We start from the raw sequence: 16,443 nt of genomic DNA, 5'->3' as shown, positions 1-16,443 counted from the left end.
GGAGTTTCACTGTTGTTACCCAGGCTGGAGTGCAATGGCGCGATCTCGTCTCACCGCAACCTCCGCCTCCTGGGTTCAGGCAATTCTCCTGACTCAGCCTCCTGAGTAGCTGGGATTACAGGCACGCACCACTGTGCCCAGCTAATTTTTTGTATTTTTAGTAGAGATGGGGTTTCACCATTTTGACTAGGATGGTCTCGATCTCTTGACCTCGTGATCCACCTGCCTTGGCCTCCCAAAGTGCTGGAATTACAGGCGTGAGCCACCGCTCCCGGCCAAAAGCATTTTAAATGACTAGTTTATACTCCTTGTAGAGAAGTACCATAATTTATATAACCAGTCTCATTTTCTAGAAACATAAGTTCTTTCTAATTTTTACCATGTTAACATTAAACAAATTTTTTTTTTTGCGGGGAGCAGAGTCTTGCTTTGTTGCTCAGGCTGGAGTGCAAACGTGTGATCTTGGCTCATTGCAACCTCCACCTCCTGGGCTCAAACGATTCTCCCGCCTCAGCTTCCTGAGTAGCTGGGATTACAGGTACATGCCACCATGCCTGGCTAATTTTTGTATTTTTAGAAAGACAGGGTTTCACCATGTTGGCCAGGCTGGTCTAGAAATCCTGACCCTGTGATCCACCTACCTTCGCCTCCCAAAGTGCTGGGATAACAGGTGAGAGCCACCGCACCTGGCCCCTGTTAACATTCTTATAGCTATTTCTTTTTTAAAAAATTGTTTGGGCCTGGTGCTGTGGCTCATGCCTGTAATCCCAGCACTTTGGGAGGCCAAGGCAGGAGGATCGCCTGAAGTCAGGAGTTCAAGGCCAGCCTGACCAACATGGTGAAACCCTGTCTCTAAAAAAAAAAGTTAAAAAAAAAAAAAAGAAGAACTTCCTCTTTAGCCGGTCGCGGTGGCTCACGCCTGTAATCCTAACACTTTGGGAGGCTGAGGTGGGTGGATCACCTGAGGTCAGGAGTTCACGACCAGCCTGGCCATCATGGAGAAACCCCATCTAAAAAAAAAAATTGTTTGTAGAGATGGGGGTCTCACTATGTTGTCTGGGCTGGTCTTGAACTCCTGAGCTCAAATAATTCTCCCTCCTCAGCATCCCAAAGTGCTAGGATTACAGGCATGAGCCACCACACTCAGCCTCTTATAGATATTTCTTTGCTCACACCCTTGCTTATTTCTTTATAATAATTACTAAAACAAGAATTGATAGGTCACGAATATGACTATAACTGGGCATAGTGGCTCATGCCTATAATCCCAGCACTTTGGGAGACTGGGGCAGGTGGATCACTAGAGGTCAGGAGTTCAAGACTAGGCTGGCCAACATGGTGAGACCCTGTCTCTACTAAAAATACAAAAATTAGCCAGGTGTGGTGACATATACCTGTAATCCCAGCTACTTGGGAGGCTGAGGTGGGAGAATCGCTTGAACACAGGAGGTGGAGATTGCAGTGAGCCGAGATTGTGTCACTGCATGCCAGCTTGGGCACCAGAGTGACACTCCGTCTCAAAAAATACTAATAATAATATGAATATTTTAGGGATAGTACTGCCCGATTGTGACTTTTTAGTAAGATAATGTAACTCATATTAAACATGTCAGCAATTGGATTATTACCCATCCCAGGAATATCCAGCAAACACTTGTTGAGGGATTAATATAGATTCAACACACTGGGCTCCATAAACTGAAGTCTAAGCACCCTCCGCTCATGACAAAGTTGAGACTTTTCTTAAAGGTTGTGACTGCTATTGAGGCCCTGATTTTACTGTTTCTCATTTCAGGCATTTAAAACAAGAATCAGCAACATCCCTACAATTAAGAAGTTCCTGCAGCCTGGGAGTCAGAGGAAGCCACCCCCTGATGCCCACTATGTTGACCTTGTCAGTAACATACTGCAGTTCTAATGGCAGCAGGTTGCATGATGGCAGACGTTATGGTCCAGTCACAGTGCCAGCATGTGCTGTCTGCAGAGGATAATAGAAGCAAACTGTGGATTCCTGGAGTAAAGTGTCTGAAAAGAACCATGCCACTAACAGCAACACTGATTAAATATAGTATAAACCCATTTGGATGTGCGTGGCTTTTTAAAGTTTGTCATTTGTGGATGATAGTCTACAACACTTATGAAATAAATGTTCTGTATAAGTAAATGGGAGCCAGATATATGTAGGGCAGGGGCCCCCATCTAACACCGTTCTGCTTTCTGCATCAAGATTGGGACCACTGAGGGAAGAGGGACCAACAATTTGCGGGGAGGGATCTCTCCAACACTCACTCTAATTGCTGAGTACTTGGGTTAGGAAAAAAGTGGCAAATGACAAATTAGGAGTTAGACATTAGCTCATGCTTGTAAATCTGACAGCGATGTGTGGGGAACAGAGAATGTGCATTCTGAAACCCTGAAAAAAAGTTGGATATTAGACAACATTCTTCCACCTAGCAGAGCCACCCAAGACTGAGTTTTGCTGTGAAACAATTCCAAGTAGCACTGAGATTAAGACAGCTGAACAGAAGACTCCGAACCCTTGATACATTTTTTTTTCTTTTTGTTTGAGATGGAGTCTTGCTTTTTCGCCAGGCTGGAGTGCAGTGGCACGATCTCAGCTCACTGCAACCTCCGTCTCCTGGACTCAAGTGATTCCCCTGCCTCAGCCTCCTGAGTAGCTGGGACTACAGGTGCGCACCAACACATCCGGCTAATTTTTTGTATTTTAGTAGAGATGGGGTTTCCCCATGGCCAGAATGGTCTTCATCTCCTGACCTCATAATCTGCCTGCCTAGGCCTCCCAAAGTGCTGGGATTACAGGCATGAACCACCCCACCCGGCCACTTTTTTTTTTTTTTTCAAGATACAGGGTCCTCTGTCGCCCAGAGTGCAGTGGTGAAATCATAGCTCACTGCAAGCTCGAACAGTGACGCACTTTCTTTAAGGGTATCTATTATGTTCCAGATTGTAAAATTTGGAGCTCAGCCCCATACTGGGGCTTCTTTGGTGGTAGTTGGAAAAGCTGACTTAGTAATGTAGCATCTATTTGGGATGATGTAGGCAAACAACTGAAGTTCCTGGTGGTCTCCGGTCTGAAGCAGTATCTCTGATCTGCCAATGGTTTGGAGTACACAACTCTACCAGCCTCCAACTTCTGCTGGGACATTCCATCCCAGGTTTCACACTTTATTAATAGCTGAGTGTGCATCCAGGTACATGCCCTTCCTTGTGCAATGACTTAAAGACCACCAGACTTCATGCCATTTCTTCAGGGCCACTACACGGCATAACCATTCCCTACACTACCTTCTGCCCCATTTATTCTTCCTCTTCTCTTCGGATAATAGACTGATCAACAGAGTTTTGATAACCCAGGCCACTCAGCATTACCCCACCCTAGTCCATATGGACCTGAGCTCCAGTTCCCAGAATGGTCAAATTCCAACCTGGAAACTAGCATTCAGTTTGTTGTCCCACCTCAGTCCCTACCCTGAAAAAGCCATTGCCAGCTAGCTACCAGATGATGAACAAGAGAGAGTAACACGGACAGGTAGAAGAGCCTTTTCACTGAAAATCCTGCCCCTGCTTCCTTGTGGGATGACGTTTCCCCCTGACCTCCAGCGAAGCCAAGGATCTGAACTTGTAGGAATTGAGTGGAAAAGAAAACTTCATTTTTAATGATTCAAGACTGTAAACAAATGTCTTTTTGTTATAATTGCATGGCCTTGGTTAATAATTCAAACAGTATAAAAGCCTCCAGGAGGTTGAGGTAGGAGAATTGCTTGAACCCGGGAGACAGAGGTTGTAGTGAGCCAAGATTGTGCCACTGCACCCCAGCCTGGCACCTGGCAAAGGAGCAAGACTCTGTTTCAAAAAAAAAAACTCAGTGAAAAAGAAAATCCTCCTTTCTCTGAATTGCTTTGCAAAACAACCACTTCTGGGTCTTTACTCCTTGCCCGGATGCCTCCCTTGGGTTGCCAAGTGCTGTGTGATTGAGTTCCCAGTGCTCCAAGCCAGTTTTCTTTGGGTTCTACTTCATAGGTTTTGAAAACAAGCCCTTAGGCCTGACCTCAACCTGGCATGCTGGCATGCTCTCACAGAATTCCCCAAAGTCACCTGACCACAGACACAGCCAGCCAGCCAGTCAGTGCCAGAATCATGTTTCATTGTCCAAGAGTAAGTACAAGTTGATGTCTTTTTTTTTTTTTGAGACAGAGTTTCGCTCTTGTTACCCAGGCTGGAGTGCAATGGCGCAATCTCGGCTCACCACACCTCCGCCTCCTGGGTTCAGGCAATTCTCCTGACTCAGCCTCCTGGGTGGCACTACATGGGTGGCACATGCCACCATGCCCAGCTAATTTTTTGTATTTTTAGTAGAGACGGGGTTTCACCATGTTGACCAGGATAGTCTCGTTCTCTTGACCTCGTGATCTACCCGCCTCAGCCTCCCAAAGTGCTGGGATTACAGGCTTGAGCCACCGCACTCGGCCCCAGTTGATATCTTTCTTGTAATAGTCTCCATATCTTAATTCTTCCCTGTGTGGTTTTATTTGGGCCCATTGCCTAGCTTCTTGATTGGGGTCTCACCCAAACTAGCAGAGATAACCATGGGTGCCCAAGGAAAAGTGAGCCTCAGAGACCCCAACAGCACACGGCAATTTTCAAGACCCCACTACGACGCCCCCTGTCACCAGAGAGCCTTACTTTTAAACAGAGAGAAGGGTAAATGAAAGCATCTAGCCCAACATATTCATCAAAATGGAGGGCTGGGGGGCTCAAAAGGGCCTTGGTCCTTTATTCCAGAAGATACTGGGATGGAAACAGTGCTACTAGACTTAGTCCTCCATTTAGCACTCTGGCAAGTGGAAATTTCTTTTTTTTTTTTTTCTTGTTGGCTATAGATCTCTCCTGTTTCAATTAAAGTCTATCTTTGTCATTGTTTGGACATCAGTGTAAAAAGATTTCAAACCTGAGCAGTGACCTCCATAATGATCCCTTGATGTTGGTAATTACTCTTCCCTTTAGACCCTTCTCTGAACTTTAAATGTGTGATTGCTGCATGAGTTTCTTGGTACAGGGCTAGAGGGAGAGGATAAGACCAAACCAGAGACAGTCTGCTTCCATTGGACTGCCAGCCCTGAGCAAAATTGAGAGAAAGAAGTTTGGCTTTGATTTCAGTCTTTGATTTTTCTTTATCAGGAGCATAGGAGGTCAGAGGGAAACTGTAATTATTACTTTCAAGCAAAGAAGGGGGTTTATATATACACACATTTGAAAAGATTAGTGTGAATTCAGGGACATTCAGATGGTCAGGATGGCCCGTGTCTCATTCTGACATCTGTGTTTTCCTCAGGTCCCTTTTTGGTTCTGTTATTGGCTCACCCTCTTCTTGGTGCCCCTGCTACTGCCATGGAGGTCCTGATGCCGCCAAAAGTAACCCGTGGAGGAGGCGGGAGAAGTTTCTCGAAAGAGTGGGTCTGGTATTACCAGAGGAAGAGGAGGGGAAAAGAGGGGCAGACAGACCACATAGGTCTACTGTCTCCCTATTTTCCAGTTAGGAAAGTGAGGCTCAGTGAGAGCCTTACCCCAGGAGCCACCACCCTAGAGTATAGTGTCACCAGCGGGGATCACGTCCCGGTTTTAGGGAAGGGAAAAATTGGACCAAGAGGAGGAAGGTAAATTTGCCTAAGATCATAAGTTAATGAGTGGCTGAGCCAGAGCCTGGATCCCGAAGTCAGGACTCATGGTTTTAAAATATATCTGACTGCAGCCTGGTGTTCAGCCTGGAAGACTTGAAATGGGCAGGAAATAGGTCTCTCCTGTTTCTAAGGGGCGGCAAGTTTGAAAATGTTGTTTCCACTCAGAGTTCTTGCAGCCTTGGTTTTTGTTTATTTTCTTTTTTTGAGATGGAGTCTCTCTCTGTTGCCCAGGCTGAAGTGCAGTGGCGCGATCTCAGCTCACTGCAACCTCTGCCTCCTGGGTTTAAGCAATTCTCCTGCCTCAACCTCCTGAGTAGGTGCGATTACAGGTATGCACCACCATGCCTGGCTAACTTTTGTATTTTTAGTAGAGACAAGGTTTCACAATGTTGGCCAGGCTGGTCTCGAACTCCTGACTTTAAGTGATCCACCCGTTTCGGCCTTCCAAAGTGCTGGGATTACAGGTGTGAGCCACTGTGCTTGGCCACTGCAGCCATTGTAATGCTATGAGTTATTGTATATCGATTTTTTCCCTAAGCTCATTTCCTGTAATCCCAGCACTTTGGGAGGCCTGAGGCAGGAGAATTGCTTGAGCTCAGGAGTCTGAGACACGCCCGGGCAACATGATGAAACCCTGTCTCTTTGGTCTTTGATTTTTGTCAAAAAATACAAAAATTAGCCAGGCATGGTGGCATGTGCCTGCAAACCCGGCTACTTGGGAGGCTGAGGCGGAAAGAGTGCTTGAGCCTGAGCATGGAGGTTACAGTGAACTGTGATCATGCCCTTGCTTTCCAGCCTGGACAACAGAGTAAGACCCTGTCTCAAAACAAAACAAAAAAAAAACAAAAACAAAAAAATCTTGCAAGGAATACAACCTTTTTCTTTCAAATTATAACACCTTTGGAACTTAGGCATTTTTCTGATAAACCTTTTCATAAAAGTAAAACAAACACACACTAAAGGGGACACATCTTAAGTTTATAGCTCAATCTTGCTTTTGTTTTTAAAAATGTTACATTTCTTTTTCTTTTTCTTTCTTTCCTTTTTTTTTTTGAGATGGGATCTTGTTCTGTTGCCCAGGCTGGAGTGCAGTGTCTCAAGCATGGCTCACTGCAACCTTAACCTTCCTGGCTCATGTGATCCTCCCACCTCAAACTCCCAAGTAGCTGGGACCACAGGCATGCACCATCGTGCCTGGCTAATTTTATTTTTTATTTGTAGAGACAGAGCCTCCCTAGGTTGCCCCGGCTGGTCTCAACCTCCTAGGCTCAAGGGATCCTCCTACCTCAACCTCCCAAAGTGCTGGGATTACAGGCATGAGCCACCACGCCTGAGTAAACAGCATTTTGAGGTATAATTTATTTATTTATTATACAATGTTTAATGATTTTTAGTAAATGTACATATTTGTGCAACCTTCACTTCACTCCAGTTTTGGAAAAGTCTCCTCACCCCCACCAAAGTGTCTTTGTTCTTGTCAACTGCTGCTCCCACCGCTGGCCCCAGGCAGTCACTGATCTTCTGGTCCCAGTCTATTTTGCTTCTGCACAGTAGCACTGGCCTGAGCCCACAATGTCAAGACAGTGCTCCTGGACCCTCTTCTTGCAGCTTTTTCTTTCTGAATCAGGAAGGTCCAGCAGAATTTTCCTTCTAACACTGTGGCTCCATCTCTCACCAGTGAATGAAATAAGGCATCAGAGACAGCAACAGCCGAAGAGAGTTCACCCAGTGTATTAGTCCATTCTCACATTGCTATAAAGAAACACCCGATACTGGAGTAATTTATAAAGAATAGAGGCTTAATAGGCTCATATTCCTACTTGCAGGCTGTATGGGAAGCATGATGGCATCTGCTTGGCTTCTGCCATCTGAGGAGGCCTTAGGAAACTTACAATCATGACAGAAGATGAAGGGGGTCCACCTCACATGGCCAGAGCAAGACCAGGAAAGGGAGGCGGGAGGTGCCACACACCTTTAAATGACCAGATCTCTTGAGAATTCCCTCACCATGGTGAGGACAGCACCAAGGGGATGGTGCTAATTCATTCACGAGAAATCTACCCCATGATCCAATCATCTTCCACCAGGCCCCACCGCCAACAATGGAGATCACAATTTAACATGAGATTTGGTGGGGACACAGCTCTAAACCATATCACCAAGGTGCTGTGGAGAAAATTTCAGAGACTCCTAGATCAGTTAAGTACTCTGAGGTATGATCTCAAGAAAACAGGATTTAATGCAAAAGTAAGCTATAGTTCAATTAACAATTTTGTAAAGCAGTGTGCAAAGAAAAGGGGCTAAGGGGCTGGAATTTGCAAACTGTTCTAGCACTTACACATGATGAATATTCTGGGCTCCTACCACAGAGCTTGTGTGTCCTGGAAGGGTTGCAGAGGGCCAAGGTATCAATCATCTGAGCCCATGGGGAAGCTGGAGCAGCCTCCCTGTTTACACCCAGGACTCACACATGTTACCATTTCTTGTCTCTGCCAATCAGTGGAAGGTTGGGAATTTGCTCTTGCAGGGCTGATGGTGGGCCCCAAGTTTATCATTTCATGAGTCAAGCCATCCTCAGCATGCTACCACTCTCCTGGTTTGGATTCCGTACTTACCACAGCCTCACTTGTAGAGTTTTCTCCAGGTTTGGGCTTGTGTTGGCCAGTCATCAGGTGCACTTCTTATTCTCTGGGCAATTATGTTCTTTTTGTTAAACAACTGATAACACTATTTGCATATGTCTAGTGTGTATGTATGTATGTGATTGTGGTAAAATATACATAACATAAAATTTACCATTTTAACCATTTTCAAGTGTACAGTAAGTGGCGTTAAGTACATTGACATTATTGTGCAATTATTACCACCGTTCCCTTCCATCTCCAGAACTTTTTCATCACATCAAATTGAAACTCTATACCCATTAAACAGTGGCTCCCCATTTTCTCCTCCCCACAGCCCCTGGTAGGGACAGCCATTCTAGCTGTGATCCCCGTGAATTTGCCTATGGGAGGTAGCTCATGTAAGTGGAATCACACAATATTTGTCCTTTTGTGTTTGTCTTATTTCACTTTGCATGTTTTCAAGGCTCCTCCATGTTGTGGCATGTAATAGAATTGTATTCCTCTTTAAGGCTGCTTTGGGTGTTTTAATAAAAGTAAGATTCTTTTTGTGTTACACCCAGAAGCACTTTGTCCCTTTGTGTTTCAACACCTGCAGAGCTGAAATGCAGTCCCTGGGCTCAACGGCCCAACGGGAGTGGCCATCTTTGCCTGAGATGCTATCTGGGAGTCTGTTCTTTCTGGCGTCTTTAACTGCAATGCTCTTCCCTTTCATGATTAGTTCTTAGATTTGTAGAACCTCTCTGAACAATTTGTTTTTTGTACCTCATACTTATATATATTTTTAAGAGCTTTGTCCTTTCTGAGGGGAATTTCAGGTATTAGGAAATAGGTATGGTTGTATCAGAAATAAAGGGTCCTTCATGCTGAAATTACACCACACAGAGATTACTTTAAACAAATGTCATGGAAAAAAGTAACATTTGTTGGGCACTTTCTGCAGACCAGGCTCTCCTCCAGGTACTCTATACTCATTATATGATTTAATCCTTTCAATAACCCTCTAAGAGATATATGGTCATTCTAGTTTGTACAGGTGAGGAAATTGAGGTCCTGAGAAGCTGGGGACCTGGGTTCCCAGAGACATGACAGGACTAGGGCGAGAGGCCAGGCCTACTCATGTCAGGCCCCAGGAAGCTTCCTCTTCCAGAGGCAGGAGCAAATATTTGTAAAGCACAAGACTTTGTCTATGGGCATAACCCCCTGAATGTGCCCGATCTCGTCTGTAAAGCACAAGATTTTAGAAAGATCCAGATGCCAGCTGGAGAGAGTATTTCACCTTGTTTCCCAGCACAGCCTTCGATAACATTCTAGAATCCAGGCCTGCAAGGATCTCCCTGCTTGACCCAGCCCCAGTGAGAGCATTCTAACCAGTCAGGGCTGTCAGGGTCTTGCACGTCTGCCGGGGGGCTACCGACCAGCGGGAGTCCCCGAGACTGCCAACATAGATGTCTCGTTCAACCTGAGAGAGAGAGTGCACGGAAGTGAAAGAATATAGAAAAGTGGAGTCTGGAGGGCTGCGTGAAAATTATGGTCAAAACGCAGCAAATTTATTCTTGTGGGTTACAGCTTTTATACCTTTTTTCTTGTTTACATTTACTTTATCTCAGCAGAAAAGGGGTAGACAGAAAGGAAAAAGAAACTCCATAAAAAATAGTTATCAGGGGCTTGTGATAACCGCTCACAAAGTAGTTTGAGGGGACTTGTGATAGTAGTTTACAAAGCAGTGTGTTTTTCAAAGACATACAGTGCAAACAAACAGTGGCGCCTTTAAGGTGGCTTGTTAAACCTGTTTTCCATCAGGAGCTAGATCAAAGGCTTAGCTCCAGGGAAAATATGGGCAGGGGTCTCTTGTCCCTCTTAGGCATCTCAATTGCAGCAAGTTTATTGCTTACACAGAAACTGATGGGGACATGAAAGTAGACAGCACAATGCCCTCATAAACTGCAGACCTTTGCTTTGCATTCTGTTGTTGCTTCAGTGACTCAGCCCATGGCCTTTGTCTCAACTTGACAGCCCTCGAGATGGAGGAGTGCAGATAGGTCCAGCAGCCAAACTGGGGCGAGTCATGCTGCTGTCTCAAGCCCTTGGCGTGAACACCGCACACAGGGCCACCAGTCCAGCGCCCCAGAAAGGGGCCACAGGAGCAGTTTGCTTTCCAGGTAGTGATGATGGATAACTTCAAGAGCCTGCAGGTGGAGGATCTGCGTGTGTGACCCCATTCTCCCTCACAGCACCCCCAGGACCTGCCAGGTGGACTCAGGTTGGCTTCCTAGACAGACTTCGAAAGTTCTCAGACAGCAGCCATTCCAAGGGCTGTGGAGGTGATCCACATACCTCTTTCATCCCTACTTACTATTTTCTTTTAAGTATAAAAATCTTTATTATATTTCATTTTTGAAATATAGGTTACCTTATTTTTTCATTTTAAAAATATTTATTAATCAAATTAATACATTAGTTGTCTTTTTTTATTCCATAAAATTTATTCTCTTAACTTCAGCAAAAATAATTATTTATGTGATTTTTGCATAATTTGGGTCCTATTTATAGTGATCAACTAAAAGATTAAAGATCTAATTGAGGCTGGGTGTGGTGGCTCAAGCCTGTAATGACAGCACTTTGGGAGGCCAAGGTGGGTGGATCACCTGAGATCAGGAGATTGAGACCAGCCTGACCAACATGGAGAAACCCCCTCCCTACTAAAAATGCAAAAATTAGCTGGGCATGTTGGCAGGTGCTTGTAATCTCAGCTACTCAGGAGGCTGAGGCAGAAGAATCACTTGAACCCAGGAGGCGGAAGTTGCAGCGAGCCGAGATTGTGCCTTTGCACTCCAGCCTGGGCAACAAGAGTGAAACTCCATCTCAAAAAAAAAGAAAAAAATTGAATTGTATTCCAAATATACAAAAGTTGAATTTATTTTCATGCAAAGGATTTAAATAAATAAATAAAAATTTAAAATCTAGTAAGGATTAATTAACTTTTCAAGAATTAAATTTTGAGATGTTAGCTATATTTAAGTGATCTCATTTAAATTTTTTGAAAATATATATGAATAGAATTCTAATTAAAAATTTTGATTTTGATATTTATCTTTTTCACACTTTCCATTTCCACTCCTCAGTATGTACTCTCAAATTCTCTTTCCACTGCCTCTTCCATTGTTAATAAAACAATAAACCTACTTACTGGTGGCCTGCTCTGTGCCTAGGTTTGCACTGAGCAGCGTTCACCTCTTACTTAATCTTCACAACTACCTTATAAGGTAGGTCCCAGAGATGTTAAGTAACTTTCCACAATCATAGAGCCAGTAAGTGCTTGAAAGGAGGTTGAGCACAGGTCTGCGTGGCTCCAGGTGCCTGTTGTCACCCCAGCAGAGAAAAGTCAGGGAAAACTCTGCATTGTCACTAGACTGTGCATAACAAAGATGCTAGTACAAATGGGAGGGGGCATGTGGAGACTTCTCAAGTGTTACTTAAGCCATGTCACCTGTTCACAGAGCTGTAATGTATACTTAGAAGTAGCTGCTGTTTCCCAGAATTCTAAATGCCCCCATTTCCCTTTACAATTGCAAAAGGATCCAATAATCGAGTTCATTCTATTGTTTTTCTTTTCAGGTCTTTATGGGTGAATTGAAGGTATCATAGAGAGTAGCTCTATGGAGTGAAAAGTGTCCTGTGAAGTATAAAAATTACAAACAGAGGAGCCCCAGGACTAGAAGGGAAGCCAGAGCTCATTGAATCAGGTGATACACCAGAGGCACAGAGGTGATACATCTGGTGAAGCGGGGGTGGGGGTGGGGGCAGGGGCAGGGGGCAGCCCTTCAGTCTCTTCTAGGGAATGAATTGCAAAGCCTTTTCCATGTAAAAGATAGTAACGTCCCTGAGCAATTTCCAAAACCATCTCCAGTTTAATTAGGGCATCCACATCAAGAATGACAAGAAGGCCTTGAAGAGTCTAGTTTATCTGTAGACTCTAAAGAAAGACATTGATTCCCACAAATGAAATGAGTTCAACAGAAATAAAAAACCAGAGGCTGCTTTCTGACTCTTTCTTCAACACGTGCGTGTGTGTGTATGTGCGCGTGTGCATGCGCGCGTGTGTGTGCGTGTGTTTCTGCGTGCGTGCGTGTGTGTGTGTGAATCAAGTGATGGATTAGACACAATGCCTGGCACACAGCAGACCTTCAATAAATTGCTGTTCTTCCTCTTTCCTTCCAGACCTAGAAAGGAGGAACAAAGACTTTTGCGGGCAGCCCTAAAGACAGTTTCTGCCTCTAAGTCATCAAATAGGATGTCGGAGGCCTTTAAATCAGGAGCAGTGGTAGATTCAATAGAAGCCTCATTGCTGGTCCTGGGCAGGAAAGCCTCCCTCCTCCTGAATACATGCTCAGGCCTGGTCCAGCTGGGATTTGCTTCTTACCAGCTCCTCTAGGTCTCGTCCCACAGTCCTGCTCCTTGTAATTCAAAATCAATGAAGCTTTGAAAAGTGGAATTGTGGGGATGAGTTCCTTTACTCTGGTGAAGGAGAGGCAGAGTGAGAACCTCTCCATCCTTTAACACAAATGCCTACAAGTAAACACATACTCTGCAGTCTCATGACTAGTTTAACCACAATTAAAAATTTTAAAACATTTCAGCCAATAGAAAAGAGGTAACACTACCAGGTCAACAATTCTGGTCAAAGGTACCATTTTATGTCTTTTGCCAAGTAAACCAGTTGAACCCACAGTTGAACTATAACACCAACAGAAAATCACAGGCATTCTGCAGGCCTTTGTGTCTGAAGCACTGATCCCTGTGATTCCTCAGCTACTGTCCACAAGGCGCCTTCTGTCCCCACCTGGTGTGGAGGGCTTCATCTGCAGAGAGCCCTTGTGTCTGAACTACCCATTTGGCTTACACAGTTTACAGTCATTACTCCCAGTGTGGCCCTGGACCAGCAGCATGGGTGGCACCTGGGAGCTTGTTAGAAATGCATTCTCAGGTCCCACCCCAGCCCTACTGAATCAGCACCTGCATTTTGGCAAGATCCCCGGGTGACTCGTGTACCCATTAAAGTTTGCAACACTGTCTTGTGTTATCACTCATCTTTCCAAACACAGTCTCGGGTCCTCTCCAGGTGCGAGAATCTTCTATCATCTTCCATCCCGTTTGCTATCTCTACCATAGGATCCTTACCCCCATCTCTGTCTGCTTCAGATTTGAGACCCTCACTCACTTCTAGGAGAGGTGTCTTTTGTTCATGTTCTCTTCAAGCCCCAGATCACAATTTGCTTCTTCTCTTTTACTCTGGGGGAGAGATATACGACATAGTAAAGAAAGCATGGACTTTGGCATGGAAAGACGTGAGATCTGGCTGTGTCACTTATGAGATGGATGACTAAGCAAATCTTTATCTGTGTGAGCCTCATTTGTAAAATGAAGACATTAGTACTCTCCATATCATGTAGATACTGCCTGCCATGTGACTCATCTGCTTGCTCAAACTTCCTAGCTGCATGGTTGGCCCTTGATTATCTCTTGATAATCAGATCTTGAGCACCCATGGCAGGGATGGCCTTGTTGTTCTTGGGCCCATACCCCTCTCCAATAGTGGCTCCAGAGAACTGGATGTGAACAGCACTTATAATGCAACCCAATGCCTTCTTCAGTTAGCATCTCTTCCTGGCCTGCCATTAATTCAGCTCTGATTTGACCGGTTCCCAATTTGCAAATTTAGGATGAGATCTTTTACTCCGGTTGCTTCCAAGCAAAATGTGGTTATTATTTTTGCAATTATAGCAACCTTTTGCTTGAGAGAATACAGTACAGTGATAGAAATCACCATTCAAAAAGTTAGTTTTGATGGTATAAAAATTTGTTTTTAATTAAAACATGTTTGGGATATAATATATTCATTCCACAAAGAGCAGGTACTTCTGTTTTTTCCTTCTTGCATTTTACTTGTTTTCTTTACTACTTTTAAAAACATTGTTCCTGGCTGAGCATGATGGCTCATGCCTGTAATTCCAGAACTTTGAGAGGCCGAGGTGGGTGAATTAATCAAGGTCAGGAGTTCAAGATCAGCCTTGCCAGTATAGTGAAACCTCGTCTCTACTAAAAACACAAAAATTAGTCAGGTGTAGTGGAGGGTGCCTGTAGTCCTAGCTACTCAGGAGGCTGAGGCAGGAGAATTGCTTGAACCTGGGAGGCAGAGGTTGCAGTGAGTCGAGATCATACCACTTCACTCCAGGCTTGGCAACAGAGTGAGACTCTATCTCAAAATAAATAAATTTTTTAAATAATCAAAAAGTAAAAACACTGTTCCTATGCATTAGAGGTCAGCAGAGGCAAGAAGACACATTCTAGTCAACCCCTACCCCCGGCCCTGCTTTGGTGACTCAGTGGAGGGAAAGTTGAATTTTTCTGGAGTATCTTATTTTTTCCTAATGGTGAAAAAAAAAAGCTGAAACTAATTTATACATCTAATCTTTATTCTCGCTAGGTATATTATACAAGCTATATACTTGATAATAGCTGAATAGGAAAAAAGTTAAAGAAGCAAAGTGTCCATTTTAAAGTGTGGGTTTTTTAAAGGTTTTATTTGCTTTTAAAATTAAATTATAGGCCGGGTACGGTGGCTCATGCCTGTAATCCCAGCACTTTGGGAGGCCGAGGCAGGCGGGTCATGAGGTCAAGAGATCAAGATCATCCTGGTCAACATGGTGAAACCCCATCTCTACTAAAAATACAAAAATTAGCTGGGCACAGTGGCGCATGACTGTAGTCCCAGTTACTTGAGAGACTGAGGCAGAAGAATCGATTAAACTTGGGAGGCAGAGGTTGCAGTGAGCTGAGATCATGCCACTGCACTAGCCTAGTGACAGAGTGATACTCTGTCTCAGAAAAAAAAAAAAAATTTGAATTATCAGCAAGTCCCAGTACCAAACTGCTAATGCTGTGCATGCAATTTAGGGGTCAAGGTTCTAGTTAAGACCTATGTTGTTTCCTTAAACAACATTTCAAAATAGTAAGAATGAGCAGCTTGGATTAAAAAATTACATCTCCTTATATTTTCTGTGATCTTGCTTTTTAGCCTGCTGTTTTCTTTTCAACAAAGATATTGTTAATCCAGGAGTGAGTACTCCTAATCTTCACTAATTCATTCCTTTAGGGTTGATAGATCTCTTTCACCCTGTATGATTCTAAATATTTTGTTCTAAGGAGAGACAGTTTCCCTCTGTGATGTTTCACATCTGGTGTGGGAGAGCTCAGACAGTGAATCTCAACATAAAGCCATCTGGGAGTTGGCCTTGATAGAGATAGCAACTTAATCATTAAAGAGTTTAAAATGGTGCATTTTCAAAGTAGAATCATGGACTGGGAGGGGTATAAATTGAGATAAACACTCTCTTTGGAATGCTTTGTTAAGATGAATTTGTAATTTTTAGTTCCCAGTCGCAATATGAAAAAACAAGCTGAATTTTCAACACAACAGGCAGAAGTGATTAAATCAGGCTGCTGTTTGCATATGCCTTGGCATACATTTCTAAAAATATCAGAGAGATGCCTCCTTCAGAGTCATTTTGTGGCTTTCTCTCTCAACCGGACTCTCACATTTCTGGAAACTACCCACCATTGGAATCAGAGGTTGAAATGGTCACTTGCCAGATTTCAGGCCTGCTGAACACTGATCTAAAACCTTCAGAATTGTCCAGAATGAACCCAGTATCCCCATGGGAAACAGTTTGTTTCTCCCCAGTACTGGAAAATCCTGGCAGCCCTAGACCTGCACTGTCTCACACAGCATAGGCAATCCATTGGCTAGCCTTAGCTCTGGCTTGAATCACTTGCAGATCCAAATTAGCCCAAAGGAAATGTAGGGAACATCTGGTCCAGACTCTTATCCAAACTCTCATTTTATGGATATAAAAATGAGCACCCAAGAAGGTTAAGAGCTTCACCCAATGGAGAACACATAGTGAGCCAGTGATAAAATCGGAAGTAAAATGAAGGTCTCCCAAATTCTGGTACAGTGGCAGGTGGCTCAGATGCTGCTTCACTCTTTGCTTAAAAAAAGGAAGCTGGTGCTGGGTGCAGTGGCTCACGCCTGTAATCCCAGCACTTTGGGAGGCCGAGGC

General features: G+C 44.1%; 1 protein-coding gene across 4 annotated transcripts in view; it reads left to right on the top strand.

Annotated features, from left to right (window-relative positions):
- LOC100401098 (glutathione S-transferase alpha-4) overlaps positions 1–2,079 on the top strand; it is a 30,422-nt gene extending 28,343 nt beyond the window's left edge. For all 4 annotated transcript variants that reach the window (XM_008994578.5, XM_054254098.1, XM_035295894.1 and 1 more), the window contains one exon: positions 1,796–2,079. In XM_008994578.5, coding sequence (XP_008992826.1) covers positions 1,796–1,918 — 123 coding nt within the window. In that variant the 3' untranslated portion in view covers positions 1,919–2,079. The remainder of the gene's footprint in view (positions 1–1,795) is intronic.
- The last annotated feature ends 14,364 nt before the right edge of the window (positions 2,080–16,443 follow it).

This window comes from Callithrix jacchus, chromosome 4 (assembly GCF_049354715.1).
Source record: "Callithrix jacchus isolate 240 chromosome 4, calJac240_pri, whole genome shotgun sequence".
Taxonomy (NCBI): Eukaryota; Metazoa; Chordata; class Mammalia; order Primates; family Cebidae; genus Callithrix; species Callithrix jacchus.
Note: the sequence above shows the minus strand (reverse complement) of the source record. Positions and strands in the feature narration are given on the sequence as shown.